This window comes from Solea senegalensis, linkage group LG3 (genome assembly GCF_019176455.1).
Source record: "Solea senegalensis isolate Sse05_10M linkage group LG3, IFAPA_SoseM_1, whole genome shotgun sequence".
Lineage (NCBI taxonomy): Eukaryota > Metazoa > Chordata > Actinopteri > Pleuronectiformes > Soleidae > Solea > Solea senegalensis.
The window spans coordinates 28,611,350-28,634,678 of record NC_058023.1 but is presented as its reverse complement, the minus strand read 5'-3'; the positions used below and the strand labels follow the sequence as shown (position 1 = coordinate 28,634,678).

Sequence of the window (23,329 nt, the reverse complement as noted above, 5' to 3'; positions counted from 1 at the left end):
TCTGTGTGTGTGTGTGTGTGTGATCCTGTATTTGTTACCTTTCTCTGGCATAAACAATGTTTGGTCCTCATAGAGACCAAAACCTGGTCCTGGTGAGGCAGAACCTCATTCCTGAGGAGGTGTTAAGTTTGAATTGTGGTTAGGTTAAGGTTAGGGTTAGGCATTAACTTTTAATAGTTTTGTTTAGGGCAGAGGTCTCAAACTTGTGGCCCATATAGGCCACATTTTAACACCTAAGCCTCAAAATGTCCGTCTGGACTTTTTTGTTTTGTTTATTTTAACCATAAAAGGGCCAGAAAATGTGCTGTGAGTAAGTGCTTTTGCTCAGTTTTCCAGAATAACTTTCAATATCCGGTCATTACGTTAAAGTAGCGCATTAACAATTTGAAATGAAGGAAAAAAAAGGGTTGTTAATGTACTAAAGTCTAAATACTTTGTTGCTGTACTTGAGTACAAAATTCACGTATCTGTACTTTACTATGGTATATTTCGAGCAACTTTTACTTTTACTCCACTGCATTTCCTCTGTCTATCTTTGTTACTCATTACTACCAAATAAAATCAGAAGAAGAGTTGTTATTATGGTCTGTATTTATATAGAGCTTTCCTAGTCTTAATGAGCTGCTTTACACTACAGTTCTGCCATTCACACGCTTCACATGTCTTTGCTTAAGGACACATATAGACTAGCAGAGCCAGGAATTGAACCCACAACCTTCCAGTTGAAAGACAACTCGCCATGGCTCAATCCTAACTCCTCCCAGAAAATGACCTTTTGATACTTAAGTAGCATAAATGTCATAAACTTTAAGAAAATAAAAAGTGACTTTAACTTCTACCAAAGTCATTTTCTGGTAATGGTACTTGTACTTAAGTATCCCTTTAATGTACTGTATACAAGACTGCAGTGTCCTTAGAAGAATAGCTGTGCAAACCTGTGTGTGTGTGACAAGACCACGCCTCAGACGTCGTTTTTTTGTTTTGTTTTTTTTGCCAGTGTGCGAACACTGATCCAAACAAAACACTGTGGTTTTCGACGTCAGTCTTGATTAGTTTGCCTCATTAACCCTCGGAGTCATTCATTAAAAAGACCTATCGTCGGTGAAGAACTACCGTGAACTTGTAGAATCCACGGACACATTTCAATCTGTGCCGTGCCAATCAAACATGTGCCGTCCAGGTATTCATATACGTGAGGAACGAGTCCAGGCAGAACTCGGGAGTGTTTGTGTTGGCATGGATGAGCTGAAAGGGTGAGGAATAAAGAAGAAGAAGAAGAAGAAGAAGAAGTCGTGATATTCAATACACTACTCCTACACTTTTTGTTGAAGAACATGGAGTGGTTGTTGTGCTGTTTCTGCACACACACACACACTAAGTGTGCGTTTCCTGTTTTGAAGAGAAAACTTGTTACGCAAATGAGGACTTACAAACAAGACAGTAATCTTAACTCCTCTGGTTGCAAAAAGAAAAAAAAAAAAAGTCAATTTGAAAGTAAGTCTCTGAGGAAATGAGCCGACTTCTTACTTAATTAATAACATCAGTACATTTTCCTGAGAAGTTCATGGTGTCAAGCTCAAGGTTCAGGTCTTCATCAAGAGAACATGACGTCCAATTTTAAATGATCTTCCCATTGGTGCATACAGTACGAGTGGGATTGACAACAGGAGTCTAGCGGCAGGTGACATCTGTGAATTTCTGGTCAATTCGTAAAAATCTTGTAGCTTCAAAAGCGGCGGAGTTCAGATTAAGTCGTCACTCGGGAATAACGTGGTCCTGTCTGGTATGCGAAGGCCACCACAGTTTCCTGGTGCGCGTGAGCAGAGGAGCGAAAAGTCACTGGAATTTCAAAAACCACAATTGAAGTAAGGAAGGCCAAGGTGACGGCACCAAACGGGGTCTCTCTCTCTCTCTCTCTTGGTTATTTTTAGTAAAAAGTGCCGTTCCCTTACATTTCGGAGTCCTCGGATGCTTTTCTCTGCATATATAAATAGAGAGAGCGAGCGCAGGGATATGGACGTGTCAAGATACATCTATAGATATCGTTTTCAGCTCTCTATTTGTGTTTTGAGACACAGTGTATAGCAACATCTACCGGACAAGCTCCGATACTTCCGAATAGTCCCACCTTCCCTGAAAAAAATAAAAACAAAACATGTACATCAGGTTCAAGATGTTCCCACCACAAACGATTCAGCTGTAATTCGACTTGCATAACAGCTGAGCTGGAGAGATTCCAGATACCTGCTGTGGTCGAAAAAGCAGGGATTCCCTTTTTCGCTGGTTGGCTTTTTTTTTTTTGTTCTTGCCACATGACAGTTTAATATCGAGCGTTACGTAACGTAGAGGGTTTCACTGCAGCACGCCCTCTTTAACTCCATCTGCAGTGAGTCAGTTGACAATGGAGGGAAGGTGAGAGAAACGAGGTACAACTAAAGTGCAGTGTTAGGGAAGCAATAAAGACAGAGGTGGTGGGGGGGTGGGGTAAAGAAAATGAGGGGAAAATGGAAAAAGATGAAGCAGAAACAAACGGCGTCAACACAGACTCCGTCCAGAAAAGCCATCTCCATCTCGGGGGCCTGCAGCGCCAGCGTTGGGTGTCAAATAGGTGCTGACGCCGATGACACGCGACGGGCCAAAAAGAGGACGTCTGTCATCACCTGTCAGCGTCAACATCTCCAGCATGTGATGAGAATGTTTTCACCTGCGAGTCAGCAATCGTGGTGAGAGATGATCTGCTGTGTCAGAGGAGGAGGAGGAGCAGGGCTATGTTTAGGACACTGGCACTGCGCCCTCTCTGGTGGTCATCGCTGTGGTTGTGATGGCCCTGCATTGTCATGCGCTTGTCATCACGTGTATGAATTTACGCCGCGTTTCGAAGGCCGGAAAGAGGACACATATTCTTACATAAGCCGCGTTGCTGATGCACTACAGGTGTAACCTTGACTTGTCTCTGAAGACACGTTAAAGATCCCGTGTGTCCCATGAGCAATAGTACCTGACATCGACAGACTGAGCGTCGTCTCTGGAAGAGTCATGAGCGAGACCTCCGACACAGGAATCGAAACTGAACAATGCCGAACTGTAGATCAGTTAAAAAAAATCCTGAAAAAAACATGCATTAACCCTTTAACAACTAAGCCTCAAAATGTCACTTTTGAGTCAGAAAATGTGCTTTTGCCCAGTTTTCCAGAATAACTTTCAAACAAAATCTGGCAGTTATTCACAACTCACTGCATGTTAAAATAGTGTATTAACAATTTAAATTAAAGAACAAAAATAAACCCACTGCAGATGTACATGAACGCCAGATTTTGCATGGTAACCCTTTAACACCCAAGCCTCAATATTTTTTTATTTTTTTGGCCGGAATGAACAAACCGGCCACAGCGAATGATTACACACTGGACCTTTAATTTTTTTTTTACAATACTGTTGTTGCACAGCCAGCAGCAGCCTGTCACCCATCACATGTTATAACGGTGTTTGTTTAATGTGTTCATCAGCTGCAGAGTTAAAAAAAAAACCAACAACCTGCCACTGCATGTTTTAAACTTTTACAAGCGTCAAATGACTTCCTCGTGCGGCAAAGTAAACACGCCCTCGGTGTTAATCTAAAGTTTAATACACCTTAAGCTGTCATTAAAAAAAAAATAAAAAATCATCACATGTTGAAGTTGTTGTATCCTTAAAAACAGATTTCCCCCTCATTTTATTTGACTTATTTTGACGACACTAGTTTTTGTTGACCTGGAGACCAATGTTACATATTTTTACTGCATATTGTGATCAATAAAATATAAACATGTACTTGTTTTATTGTGTACAACATTCAGTATAACAAAAGTATTTATCTTCCCTTTTTGTTCTTCCTAAAGGTCAAACTGAATTGGAAATGTAGGCTTTTAGGTTTCTGGCATCAGATCATTTCAATAATAACAACCCCGAACAAGTTTAAAGCTCTGGTGACGATTATGTTTAAGTGTTCAATGTTTTCTAACTTTTACTCATTTCATTGATCTACCCGAGTTAAATAAAAGCTAATACATACTTAATAATCAATATATGTATATAGTGAACCTAACAGATGAAGTAACTTGAAAGGAGGTGTCGGCCTTAATATTTCTAAAATTCCTTGATGTCACTGTGTTTTTTGTCAGAATTTCCCGTTTGTTAGTAACTGAAGACAAAAGAAAGTAGAACTAAATAAAACATAGTGTTAATAGCCATAAAAAAGGTGTGGATACACAGAGAGGCAGATGGACGGTTCAGCTCTTAGATAAATAGGAAAGAGAAGACATTTTTAAAATTATAAAATGGACTTTCATTTTAGTGCAGTTCCTTTAATGAACTCATTACCAAAAAAAAAGGAATATTCTTTATAAAAGCCCACATGGCAATGTTGAACGTTCTTCTCACTGACCTGAGACTAAAAATAACTCCCTTGAGCCAGAGTCTTTCTGAGGATGGACGCTTCAATAACAACAAAGCCCTTTCCAGAGAAGACGGCCTCTGTGACTGGTTAATGTTTGGTCAGATATTTCAGATAATGAGAGGGAATCGTTTCCTGCAATTCCACTCAAAGGACGGCCGCATACCAGCCCCGGGTGACTCACTGTTGCCATATAAACCCAGCCGTGATCATAAAACATTGTGAAATGTCTGTTTGTGTTGAGGACATGTGAAGAACACGGTGTGGGGGGGCCTCTTAGGAGGCGACAGGTGCCTCCTGCTGGAAGAGCAGGCAGGCAGGCAAGCAGATAATATGATAATATATCCAGCAAAAAGTGAAAAGATGGGTCCATACTCCATGACTGGGAAGATAAAGTTTGTAAAGATCCAGCAGGGGTCGAAAAATGTCCCAAAGAGGGATGAAAGAAAAGCAACAGAGCTACCAAAGACAATCTGGTGCAGCTTCATGTGAAGGGAAGCGCCATCATGTGGTACTATATGGAACAGCAGGAGAAGAGGCGTGGGACATTTTTGACATGACAAGAGCAGGAGAAGCACGGGTGGAACTATTTATATTATGAATGAATGTAATCCAGAAGCTGTAGTACCTAATGTTAGAATATTTTAAATGATAGAAGTACACACTATGGATAGTGGAGATTTGTCCAGAGGGCAAGTATGCTAGATATTCTAGTTGAAAACTGGAAAAGCCTAACTATTGCACAGCTGAGACTCGGGATGTCTGTGGCTACAAAAAACAAAAATAAGTCCAGTCTGTCCATGTTTTTTTGTCTCCACTGTATTATGCACTGTGATGCCTTCTGGGTGGCTTTATAATGTGTTCCATACAAGAACAAAACGTTCGTTCCTGCTATCCGGCATCTTACCCCAGACGGAGGCCATCTTTTACAATACATGTAATGTTATGCTTTAAAAAAAAGATGATTATTGTTTATAGTTGCTTCTTGTTTTGTATTGTGTTGCTGGAAAGTTTTGCTGGGCTGAAGGATTTGGGGGTAAATGTGTAATAACAATCTTCCTGCCAGGTATTTGAAGGCCAAGCTTCTACAGCAAGGGTGAACTATGAGGTATGAAAACATAATTTTATTTAAATATAAACCCTAAATCAGATGTTCTACATGGTATATATCATTAAATGCAAGCGTTGTGATGTTTCAAATTGCAATTTTGATTTGAGGCATGCTGTAAATCAAGCTCTTCTTGGGATTATTAAAGTTGCCTGAATGAGTCACAACAGTGACTATTAGCACATGTTACAGGGGTCCAAAAGTTGAATTCAAGACGTTTTGAATGCCACTTGGAGCAAAATTTAAGACCCATTTTACAATACACAAAAACAACAAAGTCGCCCAAAACACATTTGTAAGGGACAACTTTGCCCGAGTGTTTATTTCAACATAAAACATGACGTTTCGGTCCAGTACAAAAAGTTAAAACATCAACTTCCAGGTGTTGGTATTGTGACATCCTGGTGGTTCCGCCATCATTAGGTAAATTATGTTTTTTTTTTATTATTAAATAACTGTTACCAATTATTTTGAGATTTTCAATTACAGAAAAGAACCATAAAATCCTGCTTCCTATGTGTTAACATTTAAGACTTGTAAGGATGCACGGGAACCCTGTGTGAAGTCACTGCTTTACTCCACATGCCACATGTTTCACAGCTTCCTTCCCCCCCCTCCCGGTGGAGAATTTTTTTATGTCCATGCTCCGATTATGGCTTTACAGAGCACCGACCAACCACATGCACCTTAAATAGAAAATGCAAATTCAAAACGTACCCAAATGGCGGTGCATTTAAGAGGCTAGAGAGCGTCCTCGCAAGCCTCAAATGAGCTGAGATTTGTCACACTCCATTACCGCTACATAAATTAAATCGGAAGCGCTGTGCATGTAAGGGGGGGAACACAAGATTCAACACAACAGAAACCAGACGAGCCTGTGCGTACTTACTCAACTCAGTTTATTTACAGAGTATTTGAAGAGCCATGTATGCAAATGTACTGAAATCACGACAGAACTCTTCTTTTACTTTACACATGGGGAGCTGATTAATCATAATAATGATGAGTTTGATCTCAATATTTTGATCTAGATGCTTCAAAAATCCAGTGAGTGACTGCTTCTCGTTTTTTTTTAAGACTACCGTCAAGTTCCTCAGCGAGACAATAAATTAACCGTGGTCTTAAGCCGTGCTCCATCTTACGGACTTGAGTGAATGCGGCGGATCGAGTTATTGGTTAATACTTCTGGGAGCGAGGAGAGGACACAAACGAATCTAAGCAACACCAAGCCTGCGGTACGTCGAATAAAGAGCAAGTAAGGAGAAACGCTGAACAAAAATAAAATAGTATAACTACAACAAAACGTGTCAGTACTCCTTCAGATACAGAAGCGACGTGATTGTGAAGAGTCTACGCCCACTAAAGTCACACTGATCCCTCAAACCCACGAGTACAGTATTGTTAAAAGGAAAAGTTTCAGGTTTTTTTTTTTTTTTTTTAGAAAGCGTCTTTTTTTTACGGGTCAGTGACAAATCTCAAAACCAGAATTCGATGCAAGATTTCACATGTGCAGAACTGAAGGAACTCTAATTTTTCTAAGTCTGTAACAGCAAAACGAAGGCCTTTTTTTGTCCACTACAGAAATCCAGGCTCTCCACTGGAATCGATTTAATTCATTTGCATAATCACAGATCTGTATATCGAAGAAAGCAGAAGACGTTCAAAAAAGCCTCAACTCTCCCTTTAAAAAGGAAGCACCTCCACTCCAACAACAACCCTGAAGGAAACTTGAAAACAGTGTGTTTATAGTACATGCCTTTTTTTTTTAAATTAACACTGTAAATAAAATAGAGAACAAGCAAACGCATATAGCACGAACAGACATTTAAAAAAAACAAACAAAAATAAAACAGCTCACACACCTCTCTTTGAAAAAAAAACAAAACAAAAAAACCCCGACATTTTCCACACATCCTTATACTCTGCTCCCTTTCTAGATTTGTTGAAAATGGCTTTTTTTCTTTTCTTTTTTTTTTAAAGTGAGTGGAAGTGATTCGCTCGCCCTCCCCACACTGTCCGACAGAGGCTGCAAAGTCTCCACATTAAATCATATAGATGAGGGGAAAACTGATCGCAGAGGATAAAAACCGCAAACGTTACAACCCCGAGCTTCTCACGTCTAATTCCATTTAATATTCTGCTGAACAAAAGCTTACATTTAAACCAGTAGATTGTGGATTATTATACATGCTTGGACTCAGATGTGTACTAACAATAATACAATCAAATGTATTTCGTGTAAATTATATGAAATCCCACCTGTTGGAGACAGAAATCGATCCTAGCCGCTGACTAAATGCTGTAAAATGAAATCTGTTTTTTTACCCCACATACTATGTAAATTCTACCAGCAGATTTGGCAGGTATACAAGATTCACCACCACCCCCCCCCGCCTCTAGATGAAAACACCTCTTACATCTCTTTCTTCAGCTGAACAAGTCCCTCATTATGGCCGCTTAAATGTTTTTTTTAACTAACTTCCCGAAGTTAAATACTTTATATTTTGTTATACTAATAATACGTTTCACCAGTGTTGAGTATTTGTGATGACACTAAACTACAGCAGCTGCACCACCATCTACTTACTCCGTGTTGCTAAATTGTTGGGTGGGCACAGGCACAAATGTGTGGGAATTCAACTAACCTTTTTCATTTTCCGTTTGTTGAACGTACGGGCTCACGTCATTAAAAAAAAGTCATGGTATTCCCTAAAAAGAGTAAAGGGGGAAACATCATCATTCATATTGTTTTTTTCCTCCTGCGAGTCAACAGTGTGGTGGCACAGCCGTACATTCTGCAAGCGTTGAAATAACAAAAATCCTGTCACCTCTCACAAGAAGACATACAGATGTGTTGACAAATGATGCATGTGTTAAAAGAAGGGCAGCTTTAATGTATAGTTTGCAAACGTACCAGTATGTGCCTAAGTTCAGGACAACATATATAATGTTATTTTTAAGACTGTAGTGGGGAGGGTGCCGTCCTCTGTCCATGCATTTTAAATAGCAACACGGGGAGAAAAAGAAATGACTAACACACATTTAACGCGTCTTAGAGAGGAAAGTAAGTCACCCAGAGGTCTGCAGCAGTGAATCTTGTCATTTCTTTCAGATAGATTTGGACTTATAATCTTTTTTTCTCTTCTCTTTTTTTTTGTGTCCATTAAATTCAAATTTTGACAGAATAGGAGTACATTTTTGTGGATCACATTCAGACGCCTCGTCTCGCTTCTTCTATACTTCAGTGTTGCTCGCGTGGAGCCTGGTCCATGTTCGGGCTGAAGGGGAGACACAGAAAGATAAAAATGTTGTGGAGGGTGGGGGAGTAATGTGGAGGAGGGTGCGGGACGGTGGTTCAGAGACAGATGAGACTGACTGAGCAAAGTTCCAGCACAACAGGTTTTCCATGATAAGAGCAAAGTCCCAGGTTTTTCACGAGGGCTAAGAAATAATTCAGTGAAATGTTTTGTGCTGTTAAACAAGGCGTGCACATCGAGGGCACTCCAAGTGCTGGACCCAAGCCCAGATAAATAGGAGGGCTGCGTCTATTTTTTAATATTAATTTTTTGTTAGCCCTTTGAATGGATTAAGTTTTCTGATTTCTCAGGTTCATAAAATATGAAAAAAAGAACTGTAATGTGCCGATTTATACTGTTCTTCAACGACCACTTGATTATGATTGACAGGCTTGCAAAATGCATCCATTTTTAATGCTCACTGCAACATTTGGAGTGGGATTACATAACCAACAATGGCTGACCCATAGGCTGTTGTTTTTTACATCACTCTATCCAGAAAAACATTACAAAGGCAACAAATGACTGAAATATTTTGTTACAACCCCTCATAATGTGGCAGGTAGGTATCAAACAGTGGGTTGGTTGAGCTATTGGTCGAGGTATCTGCTACTCACCTGTCTCAATGGCATGGCTTTCATTTTTCTTCCACTGCTCTGCGACGTCATTTGCCAGGGGATCATCTGGATTGGGAGCACTTAATAATGCCTGGATCGATAGCAACACTGTACGGATCTGCAGGGCTGGAGACCACTTATCTGCAAGAGGAAAAGTTGGGGAGATGCCAGAGACAACAATGACAGTTAATAGTGGAAAATGGGGGAAAACTTCAGGATGACAACTCCCTGCTATTAACGAGTAACAACGTCCAAGCAACCAAAACATGCAACCAGTGACAAGAGACTCTGAACAGCACTAATCCTAATAAATAAGGATACCAGCAAATTGCACAGAGATCCACCTTCTCCTAAAGGTGTGGGAAAAAACACGTGTGCTGCAAGTTTCTTTAATGTTTAAAAACTCATATGTCTGGGTCTGCGCTGCTCTTGCCAAGTAAATTACCCAAGTTTATTCAACTGCAAAAGTTGATTGATGGTCGTAAGCAAGTCAGGTTCCTGAGGGGAACCATCTACTTTTCTCTCATAACATGACAATGTAATTGCAGATCTGCTGCCAAAAACTGGTCATAAATCTGTGAATCCTAGCCAACAATTACTATATTCTACATTCTACATTCTACATGTACCTTCAACTTAAAGACACGTTTGACATAAACATTAACTTTATTGGCTCTTTGTAATTTCGTAGGGTTGACGGTACAACCAAAGCCACTGAGAATTGACTTCACCCCTTAAGTGCTTTGATTCATGAGCCTGGTGTTGGATACCTGCCTCATAAAACAAGCAGCAAAGGTGTTCGGTGGAGAAAGAGAAATAAAAGCACACATTTCTTCTTGATTTGAACACAATACATTTGTTATAATATATATATATATATAAAAATCCTCACTTGATAGAAGAGTAAATAAAAAGTTCTGTTATATGCTGCCAGTGTGGTTTCAAACCAGTGTTTACTAAAGGAAATTCCATCATGTATACATAAAAATAAATATGTATATTTGTGTGTTTTGCTCATGTTTCTTACCTTTCAAAATGTCTAAACATATTCTTCCCAGTTTGTCAACATTGGGGTGGTAGATTTTGGTCATGAATCGCACTTTGGGAGCTGCCATGGGATACTCTTCTGGAAGAAATAGTTCAAGTTTAAATGTGCCCCCTTCAAAAGGAGAGTCTTGAGGCCCCGCAATGACCACATGGAAGTAACGTGCGTTCGCTTCGTCAGGTGTAGCCGTGATCCCTGGGACAGGCTCTGCCATCAACCGCTGTGTCTCCTGAATATGGCGAGAACGGAAAAACACACAAGACCATTGTTTGATCATTTTGTCTGAATTTGCATAGATGTCACTCATGCACACAAAAATTCCATAATTTGTTTGACACAGAAAAGGCAACTGAAAACTGTGCAGCTTCTCACATACAATACCAAGTTTGTCTTATAATCACAATAAAGGCTAAAATGCTCAAATAACTTCACACTACATACATCTGCTTTCTATAATAACAATATACTATAGGGTTGCAACTACAAATTATTTTCATTACAGGTCATGCTTTAACCCTAGCAGCTAAACATGTGTGCCCGATTCAAAGGATTCATCAATACTTGTGCAGTTTTCTGTCAACAGAATTAAAGATACCAATTGACTCATGCAGTTTTAAAAAGGGCCTGAGAAAAACCTAATTGTGATGTTCTGACAGAATAGTCTGTCAGAAAAATCAACAACAACAACAACAATATAGTTTTCAAATAAAGCTTTTTATAAAAGTCAAACTTCACTTTATTATTCACTGTATAATAATAATAATAATAATAATAATTATTATTATTATTATTATTATTAATAAACTGATGGAATATGAACACAAGGTACACTGAAAATATATACACAAATAATACATGGGTGAAATCTTAGAGGTATAAATTCTTTCCAACATTACATTAATGTTTGAAACGGATGTAGATGATGGGAAAAAAAATTACACTGCAGCATTTGCAACTAGCCAATTGTGATTTCGATTTAAAAACAATTTGTTGTTCTGCCCAAGTTAAATGCCTAACTTGCAGTACACACTTAATTACAGTAATTTAGTTCAAATAAGATTATAGTTTGGGTGATTCGTGTCTTTGTGGACTTGGTTTACTGTACATTAACATTATAAGGTTTCGAAAAGGCGGAAGTGGAACATTTTTTTTATTTTAGTTGCGTTTCATTAAAACAGGTGCACATCCGCAGTCAACAAAACGGAAATTGGCTTATTGTCGTATAAAAACAAATACTTCGGTGTCGATCCGAGAACAAGCAAATTACGCTTTCCCTGTTTTGACTTTGACAGCGTTGAGTCACTGACTGCTAAAACCGGCTCACCGAAAAATCGCTGCTCGATGTGGCGGAAAAAGGTGGATCGCGCCCACTACCGGGCCTGGCCCAGTGAAGGGAAGTCGCGATAGAATTGAGGAGGAAACCGCAGCGCAACAGGCCTCGCAAATACGCTTATTATTGATTGACATTTTTCTCACAAAATAAGCAATACGAATGTGCTTGCTAGGCCTTGGTTATTTAAATAAATGGTGGCGTTCCACATCAGCGACAGACATGTGTACCAATCAGCATATCTAGAGCTGCCTGCCTGCTAGCCTAGCTTACTTAGCCAATCCATTCATATGTCGACTGGAACAACTCGTCATTCTTAGTTGGCTTTGTGCCGCAGATTATGCATTACAATTACATTTAAATCAAGATAGCGTGTCTGCTTGTGCTAAAAATTCAACCCCAGACAGAGAAAACGGAAGTGGCAAACAAAACACTTGCAGGACGCGGAGTGGCGAGCTAGCTTGATAACTAGCTAGATAAGAGCTAATTGCGCTAGCCGCGCTAACGTCAGGCTACACGCTGGATAGCAGCGACTCCACGTCCGCATTAGCCTTCATTTGTCTTTATGGTACAAACGCGCGGCTGATTAACATATACGGACAGAGTACGGTATAAAAACAAGTGTACCTTTATAATCCTACGAGGCAAACCGGCCATCTTGTGTTAGCTATTATATTTTTAGCCGTGGACTCTCCTTCTCTTCAGGTTGGAGTGACTGAGCTGCCGGGGCGGGGACAGAGAACTCACTCTTCCGGTGGCTTCTGAAAACGCAGGGCTGCTGTCTTATGTAAAAATATAGCCAATGCTCTGTGAATGGCACTATATAAACTGTCTCTAGATTACAATTAGTTTTAAATATAACATTCTCAAATATAAATACAGGCGACACCCTCAAAGCCGATTTCTTAGTATTATAAACACAATGTAAAGCATTGTCAGACACCATGATAGAGCTGCAGTTAACGATTATGTTTTTTTTACAATAATTCATCTTCGATTATTTTCTCTATTAATCAAGTATTTATTTTGTCCATAAAATATCAGTAAATGTTAATGTTTCCCAAACCTCAAAGTGATGATGTTCTCAGATGAAATTAGTTGTAATGTTTTGTTTTTTTTTTGTCAAATGGAGCAATGAAACCAGAAAATATTCCAATTTGAGATGATGAAAAATCATAAATCTATTTAATTATTTAAAAAAGCCCTCTAAAACCGAGTAATTGATGAATTGGATAATTGTTGCAGCCAGATGCCATGTGACAACTTCTTTACTTTTGCTTTATAACTTTTCATTCAAAAGTGAATGCATATTTTTACTCTACAGTTTTTAGTGTGTCAAAGTTTTCACTTGTAAAAAATATGTCTTCACCTTGTCTCGCTCACATTTTTTACTGAGAGAAAAAATTATTTTGCCTGGGTTAAATTGTGTCATATATGTGCATGGGCCATAGGAATAGAGAAAGAGAGGAACATTGTCCCAGAAATGTGACTGTTTTAAACCTTTAAGCATTTTGTTATGTTGCAACTGTGAATGACCTTGAGCAGGCTTCACTGCCTCGTGTTCTCCTTTTACATCAAATGGCTCTCAGGATTATAACAACATGTAGGATGCACTTACATTGCATCCATTGTTAATTATTAATGATGCATTTAATTCATATCTCACACTAATGGTCATTACTTACACTCCTCTGATTTCCCCTGGATGCTACTATACATGTAGCAAAACATTTTACTACATTTAATTTTTTTCAGCTCTCTGGTTGCAAAGGTAAATTTGTTATACAACAGGTTCAAAATTATATTGAGTATAGATCACATGAAACTAGATTAAACAGATTTAAGGTTTGCAGTGACCAACAGACTCGTGACAAGTCAATATTTAACAGTTTATTATACATCCTTGTGACAATAACATAAACATTTGCAGGTTTGTAATTCTGGCCTTCAGTTATCTGTCCTTTGGTGGATCCTTCTTTACACGTCTCCTGTGGTACCTGTGAACAGGAAAACAGAGGCAAATTCATTTTGTACCAGTATCTACAGGGAAAATTTTAATAATGTGACATTTTCGTTGAGTTGTCACACTCAAAGGTACAGTATGTAACTAAACAAAAACATTTTCTGAGAGATTTTCAAATGTCCCAACTAGGGATGGGCATGAATATTCCATTATTCACTTTACATCATTACAAAATGTTGATCAGTTAATGTGCCTATTCACAATTACACTGAAAAGCTACAAAATTGGTGGAAAAAAACATCGCTCGCAGCTTCTCACTTTATCAACATTAATCTTGACTGCATCTTGAAGGTTCTTTTCTAAGCTTAATTTGTTGTAGATTCAGCAGAAGAGATACAATTTACAAGGGTCATTTGAAGCATATTGTTAGCTGTTCCCTTTAGCTCAACATGCTGTGAACCCTGTACTACTTTTACTAATTCTCATGCACTGAAGTCATGAATATTTGTTGATTAATCCAGAGGGAAATGAAAAAAAATCTATTTGGCTTGAAATGTTCCCATTGTGACAAGCCTGAACATATTCCTGAGCGGATCATCTCACTTAACAATTCTTGCATATGAATAACCTGCTTCTTCTCCTTGCCAAGTTTTGATTTCAGGGGAAACGCTCATGGCAAATAAGGAGATCTGGTGTCTTTTCCAACAAAATAATGCAACCGCATAAGGTAGGCTCGTTGGTCTTTTTGCGGGTCACTTTCTGTACCAAGAAGACAAGTGTTCTCTACACAGAGGCATTATTTGTGTACTTACTCTCCTACTGGATACCACCGGTGTTTGGTGGTGAAAAACATCTTGCTCAGCTCCTCGATAGTGGGCCCCTTCTTGCCCTTCAGCACCTCCTTGCTAAGCTGGGCCTTTAAGACCTGGTCGTGGGTCTCAACTGTGTTGGTCACAGGGTCTGGTCGTTCGATAGGCTGCAAAGATATTACATCATGAGCACAGATTCCTCTAACTTTTCTCAAACCATTATGCCATTTAAATAAATAAACAATCTATTTGAAAGGATTGTTCACAGTGATACAAATCACAGTCCACATACTTTGATTTTAGGGATGTTTGCAGTTTGCTGCTGTTGTAGTGGATTCATCTTGTGACAAAAACAATTAATCCAGACAACTACTTGTCATATTACCCTTTAATTACAGGGTGTAATGTCATTTATTATAACTTATCAGTTTGACTGTGACTATTTACACAAATTTCACATTCAGACAAAAGGTGTCCGTTTGTTCAGTATATCAAGCTACTGACTTTTCAAAAAAAACGTGAACCTCAGTGGTGGATTTTCTACAAACAAAGTAAACACCACTGTCTCTTACTTTGGTTTAAAAAGTCACAGACATCAGATAGTTATATCAGACAGCACATGGACACATAATATGTATAAGGCTTGATAGAAAACAGTCTCTTACTTGTGTGAATTCATAAGGAATGTCAGCAGCGGGATGATAGCACACTATTGTTTTCCCATCTGAAGTCACACCGATGTCCACGTTACTAAATCCAAGAGATGGAAGGGTTATCGTCGTCATCACAATATATCTTTATAAAAAAGCATGTGTTTAAATCAGTGAATAAAGTGCACACTATATTTTTTTAACTGCTCCATGTCTAGTAATGTGAGACAATAATGATAATAACTAGACCCTGAACATTCACATTTAAAATGCCCCCCAAATATTTGTCTTCATTTATTTGCTCACAGTTTCAGGTTTTAAACCCTAAGGGTAAGTGCATTTATCATCTGTAACTCAGCAATGCCAGTTAGGGATGCACGATATTTGACTTTCTGCTGATATCCTATATATAGGGAGTGCTTGGGCCGATAACTGATACCAGTATACAGTATATGTCCTTTAGTCTCTTCTCTAGTGAAAGTAACATAATTGTTTGCCCACTTATGTAGATATATATATTTTCTTCATTGAGCAAAATAAATAAACCCTAAAAACATAATAGTTGTAGAGGGCACCAGCATAGAGGTCAAGGAGGTAACAGCCTATTTAGTCTGCTGTTGGTAGTCATTAGTCATATCGGCAGATATAGTTGTGTTTTTGCCAATATCCGATATTACATTTTAAAGCTAATATCTGCCAATACTGATCGTGCTGATGATATTGTGCATCCCTACTGCCAGTGTGTTCCTACAGTTAAAATTAACAGATCAAGAGTAATGCAACTTTGTCAAAATCTTTTTGTTAGAAAAAATAAAATAAAAATAAATATATACCAGCTTGAGCCAATAGGTGAAGGTTCACTGTCACTGGAATTATGTCGAACTGGTAACAAACTCGCTGCAACACAGAGATTCAACACAAATAATTTCGCAGCAACTCGTGTTTTGTTATTCTTGTTATACAGCAAAGTAGTCAGGACACCTGCTAATAAGTCATATACGGACCTAAAAGAAACGGATTGCGGTTTCCTCTCATTCACTAAGGTATTGCCACTGGATTTTTAAATATAAAACAACACATAAAATAGTTTTAATAGAGGAAAGACAAGTAATTTACACAGATTAAGTGTTAACCTAGTGAATTTACTCTCAAGGTTAGCCCCTGTTAGCATTTACCGCTAACACTGAGTGTTCGAGGTTACAAACGCTGTTCGCACTGAAACTAAATCCATCTCCGATAAATTGCTTTTTAAATACACATAAAAACAAACTTACTTTGTACATGTCGCAGTGTGGGGCACAGTGAAACCCGCGATAAGAGCCCATGAAGTTTGCACAAATTAGCCGACGCCATGCTCATACTATGTCCGTCGCTGTATTAAGTCCGTGTTTGCGGTGCGACACACTCGGCTGCATAAGTTCCTCTTTGTCAGAGACCAGCATCGTTGAATTATGTTCGACACAGCAAACATTTAAATTAAGTCTTATTAATTTCATAAAGAAAAAATACTGTCTCTGTTTTAAAATGACTTTTCTCATTTTGTTGATTTAAAACATTCAAAATATCTATTATCACTTTTTAAAGATAAACAGTATATTATTTGGGTTCAGTATCAAATTATTACAAATAGTATGACAGTTTTTATTGAACAAAAATAATTAATCAACCTCCCTTCATGTCAGACTTCACACAATCTGTCACCCTTGCTTTGGATGGAAGTGAATGTTATTATTACTATGATATAAAGTTATTTAGATATTAAGGACACCATATTTATTGATGACATAATTTTGTGTACATATGTTTATTTAATTTCAAACAAACACATGAGAAATATGAGAAGTTAAAGCAGTATTAAAGTATACTTTATGAGAAAATGGTCTTACAATATTAAATTTGAACAGAAAAGCAACAGTAATCCATACATTTGAAAGCGGGTTTCCACTTAAATTATAAAAAGTAAATTGCTGGAAATATTCAGTTGTATGAATAAAAGACTCTACTTCTTGTCCACTCTCAGTGTGCAAAGCCTCTGTTGCGATTTGTCAAAGGAAACTGAACAACCTTCAGTCTTTTGAAGGTTCTAAGTTTCACTTTGAAGTGCTGCACGAGTGCGTCTTCTCCTTTTCCGGTGAAACAGCAGTGCTGCACGATGAGAAATACAGCTACAAGAGGAGCAGCTGGATGACTTTCTGATGGAAAATCAGTTTACAGGATGTTGCTGCATTCAAAGAGTCACTGGGAGACGTCCATCTCAGCAGAGGCTGCGCTGCCCGATGCCTGTGATCCCGTGTTCACCAACAAGCGCTCTCGACTACCAAACACCTCAGACACTGAGGGAAAACAATGACAAATAGATGGAATTATTTTAAAATTAAGAACCAACCTCATAAGTACACAGTCAGAAAATTAGTTTACCAATGTAAATAAACAAATAGAAGTGGAATAAATGTGTTGAATAATTAAGAAACAAATTAGTTAAGTGTCAACTGTACCTGCTGCGACATCACTTATATCCCAAACTCTCAAGCCGTCCTTCTGCCCTCCAAAAGCATAGACGAAGGGTAGATCAGGGCAACAGGATGCACAGAACAGTACTCCCTGTTCACAAGAGAGGAAGTACATCAGTTTATCAGCTCATCAAAATATCTCTTCAACAAGGCAAGCCACATTAATTTATAGAGCACATTTCATCACAAAGAAACCCTGTGTGATTCACATGAAAAAGAAATAAAACATCCAATCTATTTAGCAATGACAAAACATTCAGGAAAAGAAACAAACTCATAATACAATTTCACATTTTCACCCTTATACCTACATGGTTACATTAATATTGCTCACAGACTGCAACCTGAGTGATAGAGATCACATGACGTATAAGCTCTTACCATTTTCATATCCCTTGAATGCACCAGGTTGGGTTTGTTCCCCAATATGTCCCAGATTTTAACATGTTTGTCAGACGACGAGGTGACCATGCATCCTTTAATCTGGCTGCTAAGGACCAAACCTGCAGAAACGTCAAAAACGTAAGATCAAATTCTACGCATTTTTTTCCCAAATTTGTGGCTGCAAATTGCCCATGAGTTTGCCACCATGGTGACTCATCAACATGCCAAAGTATTTGTGAGGTTTCATTTAAAATACATGCATCATATATTAGGTAGTCAATGGTGTTGAAAGAACTCAATGCAATCACTGATAAAGCTTTTATCCGTTTGTATCACTTTAAATGTGATTCCGAATGGTCACATTAAAATAAATCAAGTGAATAAGTGAATAATCGAATAATAATGACCATCCATACTACCTACCTGAAACTTCTTCATCATGTGCCCTCAGTGTGAAAACAGGCTTATCTGCGCGAGCGTCCAGACAGTAGACAAAACCATCGTCTGTACTGGCCTGAAACACAAACACACTCAGCGTTACATTAACCACTGAGCTGGTCAAAGAGACCAGAGACCAGGAGGAGCAAGTTCTGTAGCCCGAAGACCAGTGCTGCAACCATTACCTTTTTAATTACTGTTGCTATCTAGGCATGATGAAAAAATGTTAAAAATCTTGAAGACAAAAGCTATTATGATTTCAATAATCTTCATATACAACCACCCTTTTCAACGACTTCTTATTTTTCTTTTCCTTCTATTGTTAATGAAACACAATTACATTTAGTGGCAATTCCTCCTTAGCAGCATATAAGATCAAAAACACCTATTTAAACTTGCGAATTGTGTCATTTTAAAATACACACCAAGAAGTTACAGGGTGAGAAATGGTTCCAGACCAGACGCTCCACTTGACCACTAAACCTCCAGGTCCGATAGCTGGTGTCTGGACTGCGGCAGTCGTAAAGAACAGCTGTCCTGAGGAAAAAAAAGAAAATGCCGTTGAATGTTTTGAATCAATTGTGAGTCGGGAACTTTATTTACAGTATTTACAGTGAACTTCTGACAACTCTCAACGACACTTACTTGTCATACGATCCTGATATCAGTGTCTGTGCCTCAAACGGGTGGAATGACAACGTCTGAACCTGAAAGATTTATTATTTATAGAAGATGAAGCCTTCAAATTCTGGGGCTGAAACAGTCAATAATCACACTGCATCACATTAGCAATGCTGTTTAGTTTTTTATTTAATACCTTATCAGTGTGTCTGCGCAGAGTGGTGGCTGGTTTGCCTTGAGAAAGATCCCACAAGACAACAGTGTCATCTGCTGATCCACTGGCCAAGACATTCCTGAGTAAGAGAAATCCCAAATAAATCTTATTAAAGTACAGTATATTCTTTCATTTGAGGCTTAAAATGCATCGGTGAACGTTTCATAGCCTCAGATCACTGACCTGGCCAGTTTGTTCCAGGACAAATCCAGCACAGCATCTGTGTGACCATCCACAGGCTCTGCCGCTGCTCCCTGGTATCAAACAAAGAATGTCATGATTCAAATCTTGATAAGAAAAGATCCCTTTTCTGCATCCTGGCTATCCATTAGCTTCCAGCTTACGCTGCCAGTTATACAAGTCTGTACACATAAACATGTGGTTTTCATTATAAAAAATAAAAAAATCTTATCATCCCTCCACCTTTTAAGTGTAATTATGTGAAGCTTTGACAAACACTTTCACCCTCTGGTGCAGTCACAGTAAAAACTAGATAATTTCAAGAATAACTCAGTCTTAAGCAATGTATCACAAACAAACTTATCTATTAAAAGTCCTAAACTTACTTTGTCAACAAATCCTTGCAAAAAAAAAAATCCGTTGAAAATGTTCCTATTATGATTTTGAACCAGTGAGAACTCTCACTCTACAGACAGACACCTACCTTCTTGTTCTTTTTCTTCTTCTTTGAGGCCTTTTTGCTCCCCAGAGAGAAGACTGGCTCTAAACAGTCCACCACGTCAAGGTCCCACACATCAATCTGAGGAGTCATGTTGCCCACAGCAGCATAGTTAGCTGCGAAAAAAAGGTCACACAGCAGACTGTTTTTAAGGGGGGGAAAAAAGATAAAAAAACAAACAGATACAACATATTTTGCAGGGGAAGTATATCCAAACTATTATGACCTGGAAAGAAACAGTGGAAGGCTTTTCTCACCTGATCCTTCTCCAGGGGTTGGGTCAAAGTTCAGCCACTCCACACACAGTGGATAGGCTGGCAGTAGAATATCATGATGAACATACAGAGATTCCTCTTCGGAGTTATAAACTGTAAAGTAAGAAGCCATTTGGCAAGGCAATTCATATATTTATCTTATATTGTAAGACACAACAGATGATATTGTAATGTTTTGGACATTCACTATGTGGATATATTTACCATAGATGTCCAAGTTACAACAGTCCTTCTCTGCCTTTCCTGACAGGATCAGATTGTCACTGGACTTGATTTGGAAGTCTTCTCGCTCATAGTGGTCCTGGAGGATAGAAGGATACACTGCTAATATAGAGTTTGATTCTTAAAGGATGTTTTTCCCAATTAAAAAGTACAATCAACTACAATTGACATGAGTTAACAACCATTCCACACTGGAAATTTTGTTTTTTTCTTTCAATTTCTCCGTCTTTAGTGGTCAACACAGCAGAATGATGTGCATATTTTATCTGGCAGACATTTCTATGCTGAATGCCCCTCCTGACACAATCCTCCCCTTAACCTGGGCCTGGCACTAGGAGTACACTGGTCACCTTGTGGCTGCGGTCAATTTCGGGTGTCCAATTAACAGTAAGCAATGTGGAATACGTATCCAGCTCAGGGAAACCATGAAATATACCACGAGTAATTTAGCTGAATTTGTCTGCACACGAGCACTGACGACACTCACTGTATCTTTGATGGTGATGTAAGGATCTTCCTCATTACAGCTGAATACTGTGAGTCCAGCCAGACTGTCACCAAGACTAGCCGTCACTAGGTTGACAAGAGACAAACAGTAGATAATAGAAGTAGACACTCAGAAAGGGTTTGTTACTACATACAATGAGGAGAGATTAACAAAGAACAAATACACATAGGCTCACCTGTGTCTTCTTCGTCATATTTATCCAGGCCGTACTCTGCCAGCTCATCTTCCTCATTTCCAGCTTCATTCTCGTCCTTTGGAACCTCAGCAAAATCAGCGGTAGTGTCTGGATTTGAATCTGGGGCTATTCCTTCATCCTCCTCCTCTTCCTCCTCAGCTGCTAATTCTCTGATTTAAAAATAATAAAGTCTCAGGGTGTTTGGCTATGTAGAGACAACAGTCCTTGATCTTAATTATCAATTCATTAGCAGACTGTTCTCTTACTTACCCCAACTCGTCTTTTGCTTCAGTAATAATGCGTTGAAGCTCCTCCTGGCTCAACTCAACCTTAAGTGGAATAAAAGTGTCTTTTTTAGCATTTGAATATTTGACAAGGAAGCAGAGGCCTTTTTAATGAAAAATATATTAACTTTCCTGAGCACTTTATATTATTTATATTGATTAACATGAATGCTTTGAGATCCCATTAGAAATCTATGAATTTAGTCACTTAAAACATGTTACCTCATACTACACACAGACGTAAGGCTGCAACTAATAATCATTTTCATAGTTGATTAATCTGTTGATTATTTTCACAAGATATAGATTTATTTTGTCCAAAAAATAATTTAGATATAGATTAATAATCAATTAAATAGAAAAGGTGACGTCATTTTGAACAGTAAAAGCTAAATTTGCATATATCTGAAACAGTAGTTTTGAAGAGTAAGAATGACATCACAGATATCTGCATACTAGTAAACAACATCACAGGTATTTGTAACGGTAATTCCAGACAAACTTGGCAGTTGAATGTTAAAAATTAATAATTATGTACTTGACAGTTGTCAAGTGAGAGTGAATCATTTTCTACACGTGTTAATGTAAATTACAGCCATACAATCTCAGAATTTAAGCTTTTAAAACTCGCAGGGCAACAGTGAACATGCCATGTTGACACATTAGCCTCAGGCTAACATCATTAGCTTGCTGAACACGTAAACTCACTTTGTCCGGGCTTTCCTTGGCAACGCCTCTCTTCACCCACCCGACACAAGTGATCTGGGAGCTCATCCTGGAGAATACAATATGCGATTTGTCAAAACGCAATAAATATGTCTGCGTAACTTTTCTTAACGCTTTAAAGTCAGACACGCGCACTGTGGGCGTACATGTGAGTGTACGAGACTTGGCTCTGCGTCGCACGTAGATGACGTTGAGAGAGCACTGAAAAATCTGCCTGACCAAAAATGTAGTAGAGGCTACTCCACTAACAAGTGCAATTAACAACAGCAAAAGAACAACAGAGATACTGTCTTTCATGTTCACAATAGTATTAATTCACAAAACTATTGGTGTGTATCTAATTTAGGTGCAACACATAAATCATAAGATTATAAAAGTGTGGGGAACCACTAAGTTACAACAATTGAAATAATGATTAATCACAAACACTGAATAAACAATTGCATTAGAGCTGGTGAATCAATCACTCAGTGATCTGTCAAAGAAGTCTGTACTACACATTTAGAATGAGTCATTTCTGCACACACACACCAATTAGTGAATTTGTCCTCCCATCCTTAGCAAGGGATGATTTGGTGCCTTGCTCAGGGGCACTCAGCCTTTGGTCACCCCAGAATTGAACCAACAACCTTCCAGCTATGAGCACTATTCCTTTCCTCTTGGCCATGGGCCGCCATAACATCAAGCCTTGGACTGAGATATGGTCAAAGATGAGACATAACTGCTTGAGGCTGGAATTAAAAAATAAAAAATGCAAGGAAATACTCACATCACATAATGTGAAGGACCAAAAAGTGCATTAAAATATAGAGATTTAGAAATGCTGCTCCAGCAGGAAGAACAGAAGAAGGAAGAATAGAACTTCATAAAGTCTCCTTTATCAGGAAACCAGTAGTTCTTAAACCTGTGTTCATAACAAAGTGCTTTTAAACTTGACAAACTGGGTTTATTGAAAGAAAGAACTGTGTAAAGTCTGCATTGGATAGGCATTGGGATTCCAGTAGGACTGATGTCTGTAGTACAGTTGCAATGGTAGAGCATTA

The 23,329-nt window shown here is 38.5% G+C and overlaps 3 protein-coding genes across 3 annotated transcripts; all 3 read right to left on the bottom strand.

The window, feature by feature from the left end:
- Positions 1–6,422: 6,422 nt before the first annotated feature.
- On the bottom strand, positions 6,423–12,576 carry ube2nb (ubiquitin-conjugating enzyme E2Nb). Its single transcript, XM_044021983.1, has 4 exons — positions 12,456–12,576; positions 10,481–10,727; positions 9,454–9,594; positions 6,423–8,818 (listed from the first exon to the last, which is right to left on the bottom strand). The coding sequence occupies exons 1-4, from the start codon at positions 12,483–12,485 to the stop codon at positions 8,775–8,777; spliced, it is 462 nt and encodes a 153-aa protein (XP_043877918.1). The 5' UTR covers positions 12,486–12,576; the 3' UTR covers positions 6,423–8,774.
- A 1,127-nt stretch (positions 12,577–13,703) lies between these two features.
- mrpl42 (mitochondrial ribosomal protein L42) lies at positions 13,704–16,647 on the bottom strand. Its single transcript, XM_044020655.1, has 5 exons — positions 16,525–16,647; positions 16,084–16,147; positions 15,266–15,350; positions 14,604–14,767; positions 13,704–13,825 (listed from the first exon to the last, which is right to left on the bottom strand). The coding sequence occupies exons 1-5, from the start codon at positions 16,607–16,609 to the stop codon at positions 13,780–13,782; spliced, it is 444 nt and encodes a 147-aa protein (XP_043876590.1). The 5' UTR covers positions 16,610–16,647; the 3' UTR covers positions 13,704–13,779.
- Positions 16,648–17,022: 375 nt separating this feature from the next.
- On the bottom strand, positions 17,023–22,454 carry pwp1 (PWP1 homolog, endonuclein). The gene is made up of 15 exons (XM_044021619.1): positions 22,269–22,454; positions 21,547–21,605; positions 21,277–21,446; positions 21,081–21,166; positions 20,576–20,672; positions 20,354–20,464; positions 20,082–20,212; positions 19,601–19,671; positions 19,400–19,496; positions 19,228–19,289; positions 19,008–19,119; positions 18,568–18,658; positions 18,142–18,263; positions 17,746–17,851; positions 17,023–17,583 (listed from the first exon to the last, which is right to left on the bottom strand). The coding sequence occupies exons 1-15, from the start codon at positions 22,332–22,334 to the stop codon at positions 17,486–17,488; spliced, it is 1,479 nt and encodes a 492-aa protein (XP_043877554.1). The 5' UTR covers positions 22,335–22,454; the 3' UTR covers positions 17,023–17,485.
- Positions 22,455–23,329: the final 875 nt, after the last annotated feature.